The 18,852-nt window shown below is 39.9% G+C and overlaps 1 protein-coding gene across 1 annotated transcript in view; it reads left to right on the top strand.

Annotated features, from left to right (window-relative positions):
• Positions 1-3,073: 3,073 nt before the first annotated feature.
• Positions 3,074-18,852, top strand: part of SCP2 (sterol carrier protein 2) — a 103,238-nt gene continuing 87,459 nt past the window's right edge. The window contains exons 1-4 of the mRNA XM_045547999.1: positions 3,074-3,276; positions 9,647-9,704; positions 14,498-14,569; positions 17,618-17,749. Of these exons, the coding sequence (XP_045403955.1) occupies positions 3,208-3,276; positions 9,647-9,704; positions 14,498-14,569; positions 17,618-17,749 (331 nt within the window). The 5' untranslated portion in view covers positions 3,074-3,207. The remainder of the gene's footprint in view (positions 3,277-9,646; positions 9,705-14,497; positions 14,570-17,617; positions 17,750-18,852) is intronic.

Here is an 18,852-nt window from a genome sequence, read left to right as displayed (position 1 = left end):
AAGAAATAAAGCAACAGAAACTGTCCCTGCAAAACACCTAATGGCAGATCTATTCAACAAAGACATTAAAATAACTATCTTAAAGAAGATATGGAGAAAGTTGAGAAAACTATATATGAACAAAATGGCAATATCAATAAGGAGATATAAAAATCTAAAAAGAAACCAAAAAGACATTGTAGAGCCCAAAAGTATAATAATTGAAATGAAAAATTCAATAGAAATTTTCAAAGACAGATTTGAGCATAAAATCAGAAAAGTTGAAAATAGAGTAGTGGAAATTATCAATTCTGAGGAGCAGAAATGGAGAAGATTGAATAAAATTTAACAGAGCCTAAGGGACCTGTGGGATACCATCAGGCCAACCAACATATGCATTGTGGGGGTGTCAGAAGTAGAAGAGAGAAAGAAAGGGGAAGAGGAGAATATTTGAAGAAATATTGGCTGAAAACTTCCAGAATTTGTTGTTTGTTTTTGTAGAGATGGGGTCTCACTATGTTGTCCAAGCTGGTCTCAAACTCCTGGCCTCAAGTGATCCTCCTACCTCAGCCTCCCAAAGCACTGGGATTACAGGTATGAGCCACTGTGCCAGACCACAGTTAAATTTTTCCTTAGTTTTTTTGTAGAGACAGGGTCTTGCTCTGTCACCCAGGCTAGAGTGCAGTGATGTAATCATAGCTCATTGTAATCTCCAATTCCTGGGCTCAAGTGATCCTCCCACCTAAGCCTCCTGAGTAGCTGGTACTACACACATGTGCCACCATGCCTGGCTATGGCCACAGCCAAATTTGATGAAAGACATGAATATAACATCCAAGAAGCTAACAAATTCCAAGTAAGATAAACTCAAAGAGACCCATACCAAGGCACATTATAATCAAACTTCCAAAAGACAGAGAAAATCTTGAAAACAGCAAGAGATAAGCAATTACTCATATACAAAGGATCTTCACTAAGAATATCCACAGATTCCTCATCAGAAACTTGTGAAGCCAAATGGCAGTGGGCCACTATATTCAGAGTGTTAAGAGGAAAACACCTGTCAGTCAAGAATCCTACAGCCAGCAAAACTGTCCTTCAAAAATCAGGGAAGCCCAAGTGCAGTGGCTCACACCTGTAATCCCAGCATTTTGGGAGGCCAAGGCAGGAGGACTGCTTGAGTTCGGGAGTTCAAGACCAGCCTGAGCATTATAGTGAGACCCCCATCTCTACAAAAATAAATAAATAAATAATGGTGGCACATAAAAAAAAAAAATGGTGGCATGTGCCTGTAGGCCTAGCTACTTGGAAGGCTGAGGCAGGAGGATCCCTTGAGCCCAGGATGATTGTGGCGTGCACCTGTAGTCCCAGCAGCTTAGGAGGCTGGAGTGGGAGGATTGCTTGAGCCCAGGATTTCAAGGTTACAGTAAACTATGATCAGGCCACTGCACTCTAGCCTGGGTGACAGAATGAGACTCTGTCTCAAACAAAACAACAAAAAAATCCATTGTTATCTGAAAAAAAATCAAGATGCAGAATAGTGTATAAAAGAAAGCTAAAATTTGTGTTAAGAAGGGGGATAACATTACTTACGTATGCATTTGGTTATATTTATATAAAATATCTCTGGAAGGCTGTGGTGAGGGACTGGAGGGACTGCAAGGCTGGGAATAAGGGTGGGAGGGAGAATTTTAAAGTTTGACCTTTTGTACTTTTTGAATCTTGATGTATGTATTGAGTATTACCTACTTAAGAACAAATAATGAAAATGAAAACAAAACACAATGACAAAAATTAAAGATGTGGTATAGCAAAAATAAAATATATACACAAAGTCCAAACATTCAAACTGTACAGATGAGTATAAACTTAAAAGAAAAACATTCCCTCCTCCATATTCTATGTATTTAAAGGGATGATTGTTGTATTCTACGCAGCATTTCTAGGTGTTTTGTAGCAGGCATGAGACAAAATATTAACAGCAAATGGTCCTGTGGTCCCAGCTATAACATAAGAAGCCACGTTTGTTCATTTCTGCTTGCCAGCATAATTTCACAAAGGCCCTGACTCTGTGATGACATGCAGCTTTCTGGAGGGATGCTTTGAAGACAAAACAGGATAGAGCACACTATGTGTCTTGCCTCAGTCACTACATTCCTTAAAAGATAAATGACCTTAGTCCTTGCCTTTTCCTACACATAATATCTGACGCAGTTAGTGATTATGCCTCTGTAATCTATAACCAGATGTACTCTCACACCCAAACTTAGATGTGATCCTGCTTTAATGTAACTTCTGAGCAAGTCTGGTGTGATTTTGCCTGCAGTAAGCCTCCACTACCTGTATATAAATTGTCAGCTGAAACACTGCTTTGGAGCAGTCTGATAGACCCTCTCTGAAAGACTCCTTCCCTGCCTTGGGGGCTGTAGCCCTCAGTTTACTGTAATTCTTTAGAAACTTGATTTTTTTCTTTTGTTGACACAGGGGAATTTTTGGATTTTTTAGTTCTCCTCATTGGAAAGAGAAGTGTTCTTTCTCAACCTTCTTAGTATTAATGAATATCTTTTATGACCTTACTATCCCCTCTTCACTTCTATGGACTATTTTGAAACCAATATCCAGTGTACAGCCAGCATTTGTTACATAATAATTAATCTGGGCCCTGTGACATCTTGTTCTAGCAGGTTGGTAACTGTCTGATCTCTATTAGTCAATCAGTTTCAAGAAACAACTGTTCACTTAGTAAGGGCCTCTTCAGTGTCCTGCCTTGTGCTAGGCCCTAGGGATAGATAGGACACTCTTTTTGTTTGTTTTTGGTTTTGTTTTTAAGAGACAGGGTCATACTCTGTTGCCCAGGCTGCAGTGCAGCCCCAGCCTCCTGAGTACCTGGGACTACTGGTGCATGAGGTGGGGACTGGTGGCTACTAGGTTATAAAGATGTTTTCCAACGGCTGAGGGTGGACTCTGTCTTGAGTCCACGTCCGGGAACCTTGGCCTTGGACTCCGCGCGCCCAGGGCTGGAAAACTACGCCCCCGCCACCCAGAGGCGCACACCGCGCCGCGCACGCGCAGGAGCCGACGGCTAACCGTCTGCCGTCGCTTCGTGTGGCCAGGGCCTGCCCCCGGCCCGCCTCCGCCGCCTCCCGCCCGGAGGGGGCCCCGGCCGCCCCGGCCTCAGTTCCCGGCTCTAGTCCGCTGCGCTCGCCCCTGCCGGACGCCGGCAGAACCATGCCTCTCTCCGTGGAGACGTTTCCAACCCTGCGCCGGGTGTTCGTGGTGGGGGTTGGCATGACCAAGGTAAACAGCAGTGTACGGCGGAGGAGGGCTCCCGGTCCCGATCTGCCTCTGTGTGGCGGGGGAACCTCTAGGTGGCAGGAAACCGAGGCGGTCAGCGCCTGCGTGCTCCTGTCTGTCCTTCCTGCTCGGAGGACGCCGGCTCCCGGCTCCGGCTGCTAGGCGCCTGGGGCATCCGGGTGGCGACTCGGGGGCAGGCGGCGGGGCGGGGGTGGGGTTGCGAGCTGCGGTGTCTCTGGGGGTTGTAGTGTCTCAGGCTTGCTCCTGCGGCCATTTTTTTCTCCTTCCCTTTTCTCCCTGGTCGGAGTTTGTGATGCAGCCCTCAGGATACCCAAGGTTCTCACCTCTTTAGATTCTGGGTGAAGTCCCAAGGTTCATGGAGCTCCACCCGAGGCAAAGGTCATCTCGCACCAGAAGGGAAGCAGGTCGTGCATATGTCACTATGTGCCCTTCCAGGAATACTTCCAGTAGGAGCCCTTCTTAGAGACAGCTCCAGGTGTGGATCCGGAGGAGAGACACTAGTGATGCTCAGCGTCTCGGCACAGGTGGCAGGTTTCCTGGATCCTCTGACCCCCTTTCTGTTCCTCAAGTGTCAGCTTGGAACTCTGGAGGCCAGAGGTTGCTACAGTCTTATTCCTTCCTCTTCTGTCGTCCCTCAGGGTCTTGCTCTGCTGCCCATGTTGGAGTGCAGTGGCACGATCAGCCTTCCGAGTAGTTAGGACTATAGGCGGGCACCGTCGCTCCTGGTTAATTTATTTCACTTTTGTAGAGATGGGGGTCTCCTCCCTATGTTACCCAGGCTTGTCTCCAACTCCTGGCCTCAAGCATGATCTTCCCGCCTGGGCCTCCCAAAGTGCTGGAATTACAGGCATGAGCCACCATGCCGGACCAGGCTTTTTTCTTGACCCCTTACCGCATCCATGCTTTAGTAATGCCAAATTGCCTTTAGTTTCTTCCCCTGCTCTATAGTTTTATACCTGTGTTGCTTTGCTTCTGTTGTTTTTACTACTTGTACCATTATCTTCTCAGCTGGTTAACTTTTTTGCATTTTTAAAGAATCAGTTTGGGTCTTGTCTTCTCCAGGAAGCCTCAGATCCTCCTGACTTTCCAGTAGAGCCTTGTACTGCACTTTACCTCTTAGTACTTACTATGTTATACAGTACTGAAATTCTGTTTCTATGTCTGTATTTTCCGAAAGCATGTAAGGTCTTCCAGGGTGGGTACCCCATCTTATTCATGGCTATACTCCTGTTAACCTGAAAGTACCTGGTCCCTGAAGGCCCTCAATGAATGTTAGTTAAACAATATTAAATAGATAATGCGTTGTGAAAGAATTCCTAGCAAGAGCTCTATTTCTGAGAAAGCAGCCCTAAAATTTTTATTATTTTACCAGTTGGCTGAGAGTACACAATTCAATCAAAACATGTAAATAGAAAAGTCGACCGATACCAGAAGCTTGGAGATCATCCTATTGTTTCATGGAAGAGGGGGCTTCTAATACAGGCAGACAGTAAGACTTTTATGGTATTAATGCAGTCAGATCTTCTGTTGGCTGTTGAATGTCTGATTATTATGTGGGCTGTATGGAAAAGCACAGTTTTATAACCTTTTGGGAAGCAGGAGATGTATTTCTTTTTCCTCAAGTTGGGAGGTAGAGGTGGGGGAGGTGTTAAGGTCCTTAGGGAAAAGGTGGGAGTATGAAGAGTGCCATTATTGATGTGTTTATTAGGCCAGAATACTTCCCTTTAGGTCTGGCCTGCTGGACCCTGAGTCAGGATTTGATGAAGAGGGAGAAATCTACTAGGTAATTAATACTGTCAAGTTATTTTTTTTATTTTTCTACTTTTGAAGGAAATTTAAAGTTCTGTTAATAGATTTCTACTGGTTGGGCTCTTTTGTTATGTTTCTTAATTTGAATAGCTGAATTGTCTAGATAATTTAAAGTTTTCTTAATGAGGTTCTATTATTCAATGTAGGAAATGAGTTAGAATTCCTACAGTGGGTGTCAACATGTTTTAACACAACTAAGTCACAACTGCCATCTGGCTGACATCAGGCCAGACCCTTTGCTTATGCTGCCTATCTCCTGATATGCCCTCTCATCTACTTACATTCTACCTGTCTTTCAAGAACTAGTCCAAGTCCCATGTCTTCTTCAAACTTCCTCAGGCTTGGTGCTGTGACTCATGCCTGCAATCCTATCATTCTTGGAGACGGAGGCGGGAGGATCACTTGAGGTCAGGAGTTGAGGTCAGGAGACCAGCCTGAGCAAGAGTGAGACCTTGTCTCTACAGAAAATGGAAAAATTAGCTGGGCATGGTGGCGCATGCCTGCAGTCCCAGCCACTCTAGTCCCAGCTACTTGGGAGGCTGAGGCAGGAGGATTGCTGGAGTGCAGGAGTTTGAGGTTGCAGTCAGCTATGATTGTGTCACTACACTTTAGCCTGGGCAACAGAGTGAGACCCTGTCTGTAAAAAAAAAAAAAAAAAAAACAAGCTCTAAAAAATGTACTTTTTACACATCCCTACTCAAAGCTAATTTGGCACCTGTCAAATGGTGATACTGTATCATTTCTTTTTCAGTTATTACTTTGAATACTTTTAATAAGACACTATTCCTCGTCTACTATTTCATGACCTAGTGGTACAGGTCGTACAGGAAAGACAATAAATGTATGATTGATGTGTCCATCAAGATGATATAAGCCAAGGAAGAAGATACTGGTTCTTGGAAACAGAGAATCCAACATGGGAGAATAGAGAGAGAAGCACCAGGATGGCAGCTATGCATAGTCCGGTTTGCGATAGGTATATGAATGGTTCCAGGAGGAAGGTCTCTAGGATAAAAATTTTTGACCATGTGTACTAGGGTTTTAAGAGCGATTTTAGAGGTGTAGCATGATCTAAATTTGGAGGTAGGCACATAAAAAGCAAGTGAAACAAATGAGTTTTGCAAATTAAGTAGACTGTTCTCGGTAATTATGTTACTGAGCATTAGCATTAGTATAGCATTAGTATTGTTACAAGATTATTATGGGCCGGGCGTGGTGGCTCACGCCTGTAATCCTAGCACTCTGGGAGGCCGAGGCGGGCGGATCATTTGAGCTCAGGAGTTCGAGACCAGCCTGAGCAAGAGCGAGACCCCATCTCTACTAAAAATAGAAAGAAATGATCTGGACAGCTAAAATTATATATATAGAAAGAAATTAGCCGGGCATGGTGGCACATGCCTGTAGTCCCAGCTACTCGGGAGGCTGAGGCAGAAGGATTGCTTGAGCCCAGGAGTTTGAGGTTGCTGTGAGCTAGGGTGACACCACGGCACCCTAGCCCGGGCAACAGAGTGAGACTCTGTCTCAAAAAAAAAAAAAAAAAAAAGATTATTATGTGTGTAACATGGTCTAAATTATGTGAATAAGTGTAGGATATTCTACTTTATCCTTTAGTGCTTGAGAACTAAGATTCTTGGTAGACAAGAAAAGAGATACAGATATAATACAGAAGAGGGTAGGTAAAAAATTCTGTAATCTTGAATTTGAATCCAAAGTATTAGTATGAAGCATTTCATCTTTAAAAAATTTTTTAGGTAGGGCGTGGTGGCTCACGCCTGTAATCCTAGCACTCTGGGAGGCCTAGGTGGGAGGATCGCTCTAGATCAGGAGTTCAAGTCCAGCCTGAGCAAGAGCGAGACCCCATCTCTACTAAAATAAAAAAAAAAATAGAAAGAAATTAACTAGACAACTAAAAATATATAGAAAAAACTAGGCAGGCATGGTGGCGCATGCCTGTAGTCCCAGCTACTCAGGAGGCTGAGGCAGAAGGATTGCTTGAGCCCAAGAGTTTGAGGTTGATGTGAGCTAGGCTGACACCACAGCATTCTAGCCTGGGCGACAGAGCGAGACTCTGTCTCAAAAACAATAAAAAATAAAATAAAAATTTTTAGCTCTGTCCACTAAAGAGGCCTGGAAACAATGACCAAATCTGTGGGATCTATAACATCCAGATTATGGTCTTGAAATATCTTTTCCTAATAAAAGGAATGGCTAGTTGGAGAAAATGCTGATTCCATGTGGGGCAGGAAATGTGCAAGATAAGTCTAGAATATTTTGTCTTTCCTAATTGCAAGAAAGTTATCAAAGACAACTTGGGTTATATCAAAAGGATTTGGAAGCTAACTTGAAGAAGTTCCCATTTATCAAAGATGGTACAATCTGAACTTTAGAAAAGATAATTGCAATTGAGTGAAACCCATCAAATGGTGTTTAAATACATGAGTTCATGGTAATATTTAAAAACCAACAAATCGTAGCTTTGCAGGATAATAGGGGACTTATTCATTATCTTGAAAACTGATAAAGGGAAATAATCATACCTTTATTATCTTTCCCATGTGAACTATACTTAGGAGTAGTGTTTTTTATGAAAAGTATTCAAAATAATAGCTGAAAAATGACAGAATATCACCATTTGACAGCTGCCAATGAATTAATAGCTTTAGCAGGGGTTCTCAAAATGTGGTCTGTGGACTCCTGGGTTCTCTGAGACCTTTTCAGGGGATCTGCAACGTTAAGACTCTTCATAATAATACTAAGATATTTGCCATTTTCATTGTATATTGACATTTATACTGATGGTGCAAAAGTAATGGTAGATAGCAATGTCAGTACTAGTAGTCCTGTATTCTTTGTGTACTCATGTACTCGTAGGAATAAAACATCAGTTTTCATTTAAGACCGTACTTGATGAAGGAGAAAACAATTGTTAATTTTATTAAATCTCAACACTTGAGAATACACGTGTGAAATTGTTTGCATTGTGAGCTAAACTAGCTGCTTTTTTCTTGAAACACCAGTTTTACTTGAGAGAACATCTGGCGTACATATGATGGTTATTCAGACATGGGTGTATTTTAGATATTTTCTCAAAAATGAATGAAGTCATCCTGTCACTTCAAGGAAAACAACTGCCAGTATTTGTTTCCAATTATAAAATTTGAGCTTTTAAGTGAAAATTAGAATTTTAGAAAACTTATATCTACTTGAGAACATCATATTACTTAAAAAAATTTTTTTATAAGATGGGTGGTGATATTAAAAAAGGTGAGGTTTTGGAATTAAAAAAATGGACAAGATTAAACTGTAATGTCTTTGGATGCACATCTGGGTGATAAAACTACGAAATAAATGTTCCAAGAAAGCGATTACTATAGGAATAGGATAGTAATTACTTTGGGGGTAAGGTAGGGATTGAGATTGGGACAGAGTGCATGGAGGAGTTTCTGGGATGGTGGGCAAAGTTGTATTTCTTGATCTGGGTAGTGGATGCAAGGGTGTTTGCCTTAAAAGTTCATTAGGATATGAATTTAATTCCAGAAAAAAAAAAAACCCTAAAATGGTACAGTAAAGCAAATCATAATTAGACTACTTGGCCCAGTAGTAAAAAAGATGTACTTAATAAGATAAACACTGAGTACTGAATTAGCAACGAATTGTGACTTAGCTATCTAAGATGGGTGGGAGGGGTAAATGTATGTGTGGGGCGGCAGAAGAGACCTAATCCTCATTGGTCTTTATTGGAGATTATGATATAACTTCTTAAACTGATAAAGAAATAATTTTATAAGAATATTTAGAAACATGTCTGTTTGTGTCACAGGAAATATCTATAAGAATTGAAAGTGGATATTTTGGAAGCAGGTATGACCAGTGGGTGGGAAGTAGTGAAACAGAGGAATGCTGTTTTTTTGTAAGGCTTGTGGTACTTTTTTGTCCTTTTTTTTCTTTCATTTCTTTGATTGAAAAATAAAATAATTCTGGGAGGCTGAGACATGAGGATCACTTGAGCCCAGGAGTTTGAGACCAGCCTGGGTAATACAGCGAGACTCAGTTTCTATAAAAAAATAATAAAAAAATTAACTGGGCGTGGTGGTGCGTACATGTAGTCCCAGCTACTTGAGAGGCTAAGGCAGGGGGATTGCTTGAGCCCAGGAGTTTGAGGTTGCAATGAGCTGTGATGGTGCCCCTGCACTCTAATCCAGGCAACACAGTGAGCCTGTATGTAAAAATTTAATTAATTAAAAAACAAATATTAATAGTATATTCCCAGCACCTCAGCACTTGTGCCCTCTTCCAGTCACTGTAACCTGCAAAAGGTTACCATTTTCCTGACTTCCTGACCTTTAATACCATGGATTAGTTCTGCTTTTCTGTTCAACATTATATTTGTAAAATTCAGTCATAATTTTATTTGTTGTTATAGTTTATTCATTCTCATTGATGTAATAGGTGCTCAATATGTTTTTTGTTTGAATGAAGAGGATTTTTTTGTGAAGAACATCTAACTATACTTGTTTCTATTTATTATCTCCTATATTTCTAGTTCATGAAGCCTGGAGCTGAGAATTCAAGAGACTACCCTGACTTGGCAAAAGAAGCAGGTAATACAGAACATTTAGATCTTTGAACAGTCATATTGTTGTGTGGTCTATCTTGATTCCATGGGTGGAGCAGCCTTGCAAACACAAAAGGAAGCCCAGTCAAGGGAGAAGAACCTACATGAAGTGCCTAGTGGCTCACTAGAAAAGAGAAAGGGAAAAGAGCTTGGGCATTCCTAGCAGCTGCATAGCCAGAAGTAGACAGTGGCTTATGATTTTATGTGCTATCCGTTTGTTGAGATGGCTAAGGGTTGTGTGGGAGAGAAAGGTATGGTCATTAAAAGGGATAATTTCATTCCAGTGTGTGTTCACCTTAGGAGATATAAAAAAAAATTAGTGTCTTCTTTTCCAGGAAGAGGGATAATCACATTAAAAATATATGGAATACCTGTATGGTGGTTTTCCTCTCTTCACTTCATTGAACCAACATAGAGAATTCTTTTTCTATCACTAGGCTGCTGTGTGACTAAATGAGGTGATGCAGTTTGTTATTGCTTATTCTAGTAAGTATTAGAAATGTCAAGCAAAGGACTTTGGTGAATACTACTGAGCGGACCTCAAAGGAAGGAGGATCCATAGGTTTATGGGTCCATGTTCTCTAAGCATTGGGCATTCTTCAGAGACACACACCTGGGCCAGGCTGCAGGTGACTGAACTGTGGGTCCAAGTTCCAGCAGACAAGTCCCCTTTCATCATTCTCTTTCTCTCTCTCTCTTTCTTCTCGTTCTCTTTTTTTAAAGAGGACAAACATCAGATCTTCTTTACATGTTATGTATAAACAAACAAACAAACATAAATATTTTAGATTCAAGGCCAGGTAGTCTAAGATTAGGTGCCAGTTGTTTCGGGGAATTCTTTGAAATACCTGCTTCCTAGCACTTGGAGACTTGGGAGGTCCTTGGTTCCATGAGAAGTTGTTAGGCATAGTCCCTTTCTGAGGGAGCCTCCCTGGCCCATTCCTGCTAGCTTGTTGCCCGGCAACCCAAAAAAGTTAACTGTGGTTCTTCCCTAGATAATCCTGCTTATCTCCAAGAGTACCCTGTGGACCCAGTGCATGATATTTAGATTTTACTTCAACACTTATTGTTTTGTTTTGAGACAGGGTCTTGTTCTATTGCCCTGGCTAGAGTGCAGTGTTGTCATCATAGCTCACTGCAACCTTAAATTCCTTGGCTCAAGCAATCCTCCTGCCTCAGCTTCCCAAGTAGCTAGGACTACAGGCGTGCGCCTCCATGTCCTGCTAATTTTTTTATTTTTGGTAGAGACAGGATCTCGCTCTTGCTCAGGCTGGTCTTGAAATCCTGACCTCAAGTGATCCTCCTTCCTCAGCCTCCCAAAGTGCTAAGAATACAGGTGTGAGCCACTGCACCTGGCCAGATTTTGCTTCAACACTGATTATTCAACTCAGTATTTAAATATTATTATATGAGGAATCAGAGCATCTCTGCCCCCCTGTAGGAAGGTTCAAGAGATTTGATTAATTGCTATTGGTTCTTAGGGTAGGCACTATTCATTTAATGTTTTTTAAAAATGTGACCAAAAGATTCACATTTAATGTTTATCTTATGTGTAGATAAATATGCTGCTCTTGACTGATGTGTCCAAACAGCAACTCTCTTTCTCTGAAGTGGGAGATGCTTTGGTTTCCTAAATATTTTTTGTCCCATTTCCTTTATTTCATTAAAAATTTGGGAAGGTTACTTTAGTGTGTGTATATTTTGATTATAAAATGGTCATATTGAGGTGAAGTTATGAAGTTTGAAACTAACTGTGGGGATTGACTAGTAACAAGATATCCAGTTTAATTTACTCAGCTTATTTTGATTTTGCAGGCAACATTAGGAAAATAAACACCTTTTAATAAATGAATTTTGGGCCGGGCGTGGTGGCTCATGCCTGTAATCCTAGCACTCTGGGAGGCCGAGGCGGGTGGATTGCTTGAGGCCAGGAGTTCGAGACCAGCCTGAGCAAGAGCGAGACCCTGTCTCTACTAAAAATAGAAAGAAATTATCTGGCCAACTAAAAATATACATAGAAAAAAATTAGCCGGACATGGTGGCACATGCCTGTAGTCCCAGCTACTCGGGAGGCTGAGGCAGTAGGATTGCTTAAACCCAGGAGTTTGAGGTTGCTGTGAGCTAGGCTGATGCCACGGCACTCACTCTAGCCCAGGCAACAGAGCAAGACTCAGTCTCAAAAAAAAAATAAATAAATAAAATAAATAAATAAATAAATAAATGAACTTTATTTTTTTTAGAGACAGGGTCTTGCTCTGTTGCCCAGGCTGGGTGCAGTGGCATAATCATAGCTCACTACAACCTCAAACTCCTGGGCTCAAGCCATCCTCCTGCCTCAGCCTCCTCAGTAGCTAGAACTACAGGCATGTGCCACCACACCCGGCTAATTTTTACATTTTTTTGTAGAGATAGGGATCTTGCTATGTTGCCCATAGCTAGTCTCGAAATCCTGGCCCCCTGAGAGCTTTTCATCTCAGCCTCCGAAAGTGCTGGGATTACATGTGTGAGCTGCCATGCCTGGCCAAACTTAAAACTTTTAAAACTTAGGTTTTCTCTTAAAAATACTCCTTGGTTCTAATTATGTATGGAAATGAGAAGTATAAAAGGATGACTTCACTCATATATTTCACCTAAAGTACCTTGAGACTACATCAGTCACAATTTAGTCGAACATTTATTGAAGCACAACTTGAGGGTAAAATCCCCTGAGATTCTGAAAATGATTTTGCACTCTGTTCTCTCTGGACTTACTTGCTGACTGTGGTGGTGAGGCAGGGGGATTGGTTTCTTGGAACAGTAGATCCAAAAGTCTTACTCTCTACTTCTGCAGACTTGTTATAGGAGGGGCTTCTGCTACCATTTTCTTTCCTGTTATTTCCTAAATGCATAGAATGGAGGGAAGCACAACAAGCGGAATTGCCTCTTGTCACTTCCATTATTTAGGGACTTCTGCTCTTTATACATTCCTCCATCCCCCTTTCCTTCAGAGAAAGGTTGGGGATCCCTTTGCAACTAAATGCAGATGACACTCATTTGAATGATACAGCAACACCATGGAACTCTTTGAAACTATTTCAGATAGTTAACTTCTATGCTTCCTTTGTTTTCTTACCCTTTTAACATTTTTATTTAGTAATTATTTTAATCTGACAGTTTATGCAGAAAATCTGCTGTTAGCAGATAATGTTCAATAAATAATGAGTGTATCCTGGGCCCTGGGAAGGATTCAGAATGGTGTGGTGTACTAATCTCAAGGTTCTTACCATCTAGAAGGGAAAATAAGGAAAGTTCAGATAGAAAGTGAGTAGACTGTGAAAGGTACAATATGCTGTTGTCATTTAAAGGAGGGACAGAGTATTGGCCAAAAATTATATCTTTTTGTAAGTCACTCTTTCCCACTGATTATAGGAGCAATGCATGTGTTTTGTTGGAACAAAGAATTACATAATAACAAAAAGAAAATTCTGTGACCCAGACCTAGTCACTATCAACATTTTAGTGTTATTCTATTTTGGTACTTTTTCCTATGGCTATATGGGATCATATTCTATAAGTAGTTTTGTATCCTAATTTTTTTGTTTTTGTTTTTAGCGACAGGGTCTTGCTATGTTGCTCAGGCTGGAGTGCAGTGACTATTCACAGGTGCGGTCATATTGCATTATAACCTCGAACTCTTGGGCTCAAGTGATTCTCCTGCCTCAGCCTCCTGAGTAACTGGGGCTATAGGCACATGCCACTACATCCAACTTGTATGCTAATTTCTAAAATTTATTTTATCATGAGTCTTCCCCTTGTTACTTTTGTTTGTTTGTTTGTTTGAGACAGAATCTTGCTCTGCTGCCCGGGGTAGAGTGCCGTGGCGTCAGCCTAGCTCACAGCAACGTCAAACTCCTGGGCTTAAACAATCCTTCTGCCTCAGCCTCCCGAGTAGCTGGGACTACAGGCATGTGCCACCATGCCCGGCTAATTTTTTTTTTCTATATATATTTTCAGCTGTCCAGATCATTTCTTTCTATTTTTAGTAGAGACGGGGTCTCACTCTTGCTCAGGTTGGTCTTGAACTCCTGACCTGGAGCAATCCTCCCGCCTTGGCCTCCCAGAGTGCTAAGATTATAGGCGTGAGGCACTGTGCCAGGCCCAGACTAATCTCTTGACCTTGGCTTTGTTATTTTTTTTTTTTTTCCCAAGAGACGGGATCTCACTCTGTTGCCTGGAGTGCAGTGGTGCAATCACACAATCATAGCTCACAGCAACTTGAAACTCCGGGGCTCAAGCAATCCTCTTGCTCAGTCTCTCGAGTAGCTGGGACTACAGGCATGCACCAACATACCTGGCTATTGATCTTGGCATTGTTAAAATGGGTACATTAATGTTACCCACTCCTGGAAATGACATGCTCATTTTGACCTCTAGATATGTGACAGAGCCACAGAGTTGAATAAGACAAGGATCTTACTATTAAGGAGCTTTAAGACTCTTAGGATTTAATATATTTATAGTTAGGCGTGCAGTTATGACAGAAAGTGTTAAGTACCAAAAAGGAGATATGGAAAAGTGATGTAGTAGCTTAAAGGAAGAAATCATTACCTCTGAAAGGAGAGATCTAAGATGGTTTGATGAAGGATTTGTCATTTGAATTTAACGTAGACTATATAAAGGTATGTTTACTTTGAGAAAACTCTAAACTTAATTTTTACTCACCTAAAGCCTAAACTTAATTTTTACTCACCTAAAGCAAATACTTAAAGCACTTTTTGATAAAACTTTTTGTTTTTATAGGCCAGAAGGCTTTAGCTGATGCACAGATCCCTTATTCAGCAGTGGACCAGGCGTGTGTTGGCTACGTTTATGGTATGTGGTAAACTGTGTATTCCAAAAATCATTCATCTAAATCTTGGAGCAGCTACTTAAACAATGCAGAGGCATTTGTGAATTTTAACCCTCAAAACTAAGAATTCATTTGACTGCATTTGTATTGGAGAAAAAAATCCCTCAGAATTCAAAGTCTTATTCCCATGCATAGATTTCCCTGGGTGTTAGCACAGTGTCATTTCTTTTTTGCCATTATTGTATTGCCAAAGCAGGAGATAAATTAAAAAACATTTTTCATCTTTAAAAAAAAAAAGGAATTGTCCATGGTTGTACCAGGTAAGGATAATTAGTCTTCAGAAGATAAATTTTTGCTTCTTGTTGTCTTAAAATTTGTATTTATTGGCTTTTTTGTATCTAATAAAACTTTTTCATTAAGCATTTGTTCTTATTAGAGAAATAATATATGCTAATTGGAAAAAAGTGAACGACAGAAAAGCACAAGAAGAAACGAGTCACCTCTAATTCCATTATTCAGAGATTATTTCCATTGATATTTTTTGGCATATATCTTTCAGTCAGCATGCGAGTATTCATGCACGTATGATTTTCTCTTAAAGAAAATAAGGTCCTAGTATACATAATTTTTTGTAATCTGCTTTTCTTGTTTTACTATATCAAACATTTCCCATGTCATTAAGGCTTCTTTTATACCATCATTAACATTTTCCATTATGTTTGCTACTTTTTTAGAATAGATTAAATATTTACATGATTCAAAAATACAAAAGATTATATAGTGGTTATAATCATGTATAATATAGTAGTTTATGTAGTGGAAAGTATCAGTCTTATTCCTGTCTACCTGTCTTGTGGTTCCCTTCCCTTAGGCAACCAGTTTTCCCAACTTCTAGTATGTATCTCCAGAGGTAATTTATGTACATGCAATTAAGTGTGTGGGGGTTTATAATATTCCCTTTCCCTTTGCTTTTGTTACACACATGATAGCATAGCATAAACATTATTTTTATCTTTTTTTTTTTTTTAACTTAGTAGTTCTTGGTGACCATTCCAAATCATAACAGAAAGAGCTTCTGTGGGTTTTTTTTATGACAGCATAATGTTCCATTGTGTATATATATCATAATTCATTTAATCTATTCCCTTTTAATGGATATTTAGGATGTTCCCAGTCTGTTCATGGCATTTAAAAAATATTTAATTGTCAAATAAAGAGTGAATATACTCAAGGTATACAACATAGTGATTTATATATACATTGTTTAAGGATTATCACAATCAAATTAATTAGCACATCAGTTACCACTAATGCTGTTCTATTAATAGATCCCTAGAACTTGTTCATCTTATAACTGAAAGTTTGTACCCTTTGACTAACATCTCTCCATTTCCCCCACTCCCTGCAGCATTCTTAATGATTATGTGATATTCTAGTCTTGGGGATCTCCTATGGCTTATTTAGTAGTAGTAGTAATGATATCCTGTTCTTTGGCATTTATGTTATTTCCAATTTCTAATTATTATAAAAATACTATAAATATATAGCATTATAAAAAATGCTGTAGTAAGTATTACTATAGATGAACCTTTGTGTACATCTATGATTTATTTTCTTGAGATCTCAAGATATCAAGATAATTCTAGAAGGGAAACTTACTGGGTCAAAGGGATGCAGATGTGTTCATTGACAAGGATATCCTGAACCTTGCTGATTTTGCTGAAGACTCCTGGAGAGTTCGTTTGTTCCTTCAGATATTCCTATCATACTGCTCCAGCATGTCAGTCTTGGCGGTAATGTTACTTGGGAGAGGAAGTCATGTGTTTACTTAACATGTATCACATTTTTCTGGAATTCCCTCGCAAATAAGATCTTTTAAACATTTTTTTTCTTTTTTAAAAAATTTTTTGTATAGACAAAGTCTCGCTATGTTGCCCAGGCTGGTCTCGAACTCCTGGCCTCAAACAATCCTCCAACCTCGGCCTCCCAAAGTGCTGGGATTATAGGCGTGAACCACCATGCCTGGCCTCTTTTAAACTTCTTGAAGTTGTGGAATCTATATGAAGAGTAAATCATGACCTTTAATGAATTGGTGTAATAGTTTTAAACATTTGTATCTGGCTGGGTGAGTTGCCTCACATCTGTAATTTTAGCACTTTCGGAGGCCAAGGCAGGAGGATCAGTTGAGTCCAGTTTGAGACCAGCTTGAGCAACACAGTGAGAACCCTTCTTTACAAAAAACAGAAAAATTATCCCGGCATTGTGGTGTGTGCCTGTAGTCCCAGCTTCTTGGAAGGCTGAGGCAGGAGGATCACTTGAGCCCAGAAGGTTGAGGCTGCAGTGAGCTATGATGATGATGACATTGTACTCTAGCCCAGGCCACAGAGTGAGACCCTGTCTCAAAAAAAAAAAAAAGAAAGAAAGAAAAAGACATATATGACAGTTAAGTATTAATGAAATATTGCTTCCTTTATTGTGTAGCCTTAGCCAACTTGAATTGTTTGCTAGTATTTGTTCATTTCTCTATTTTCCTACCTCTGTATTATGTAAAGAAAGTAGGCATATATTCTTTGTTTTGAGAATCTTTTTTTTTTCTTTTGAGTTGGAGTCTCACTTTCTGTTACCCAAGTTAGAATGCAGTGATGTCATCATAGTTCACTGCAACCTCCAACTCCTGGGCTGAAGCCACTACAGGCACATGCCACCATGCCCAGCAAATTTTTGTATTTTTTATAGAGTAGGGGTCTCACTCTTGCTCAGATTGGTCTCAAACTCCTGGCCTCAAGCAATCCTCCTGCCTTGGCCTCCCAAAGTGCTAGGATTATAGGCATGAGGCACAGAGGCACCGGGTCTGGCTGAGAATCTTTTATATTTGCAGAGTAAATGTTGGTTAATGCTAAAACTGTTTCTGAGTAAGATATTAGTAGTGTATTTATTGTCCTTCACATGTCGTATGCTAGGCCAAATGCACAATAATACTGAAAAAAAAAAACCATCTGGTAGTATTATGTTGCATTGCAGCTCTGTAATTCCCATGTTGTAGGTGCTAAAGTTTTTGTTTTTCTATTCAGGTGACTCTACCTCTGGGCAGAGGGCTATTTATCACAGTTTGGGACTGACTGGAATTCCTATTGTCAATGTCAACAATAATTGTTCTACTGGTTCTACTGCTTTGTTTATGGCCCGGCAGGTGATTCAGGGTGGTAAGTAGTGGTTGTCTAGTGTACTTAAATAAATGTGGGATTATTGGCCCCTTTTGATCATTTATCCATACGGCCATTAGAGGAATTGCCTTATTTTGTATTTCTTTAAAAAAAAGTCTTTATTTTTAAAATATTAATTAATTAATTTTTTAGAGACAAGGTCTTCCATTGTTGCTCAGACTGGAGTGCAGGGGCACAATCATAGCTTACTGCAGCCTTGAATTCTTGGGCTCAAGGGATCCTCCTGCCTCAGCCTCTCAAGTAGTTGGGGCTATATGCATAAAAGCTTTAATGAGATAAAACTCACATCCCATAAAATTCACCCTTTTAAAGTATACCGTTACAGTGTTTTTTAGTGTATTCACAGAGTTGTGTGTCTATCACCACTAATTTTATTAGACTTTTATTACCACAGAAAGAATCCCTGTACCCGTTAGCAGTCATTCCCCATTTTCTCCTTTCCTTAGTCTCTGGCAACCACTGATCTACTTTCTCTGTAGATTTTCCTATTCTGAACATTTACAGAAATGGAATCATTCAATACATGGCTTTCTGTAGTCTCTTTCTCTTAGTATAATGTTTTCATAGTTTATTCATGTTTTAGCAAGTGTCATCACTTCATTCCTTTTTATCTCCAAATAATATTCCATTGTATGGATATACCACATTTTTCTATCTATTCATTAGCTGATGGACATTGTTGTTTCCATCAGTTGATGGGTTGTTTCCATTTTTTGGCTGTTATGAAAAATGCTACTATAAACATTTGTGTACAGTTTTTTTTGTGGCTGTATGTTTTCAGTTCTTTTGGATATACATCAGTTCCTATATTTTCATATATTCTAAGGTTTTTTTCTTAGACCCTCTATTCTTTTTCGCTGATTTGACTGTTGATTACTGCTTCACTATCCAGTGTTTTAATTATTGGAGCTTTATAATGTCTTAGTGTTTAATAATGCAAGTACCTCTTGTTCCTGTTATTTTTCTTTATTATTTTTAGAAAAATTTTGACAACTGTGTCATGTTTTGCTCCTCACTTGAACTTTAACATCATTTTTAGGTACCCCCTCCCTCCAAAAACAATTCTATTGAAAATTTGATTG

This window comes from Lemur catta, chromosome 3 (genome assembly GCF_020740605.2).
Source record: "Lemur catta isolate mLemCat1 chromosome 3, mLemCat1.pri, whole genome shotgun sequence".
Taxonomy (NCBI): Eukaryota; Metazoa; Chordata; class Mammalia; order Primates; family Lemuridae; genus Lemur; species Lemur catta.
This window is presented reverse-complemented; position numbering and strand designations above follow the sequence as displayed.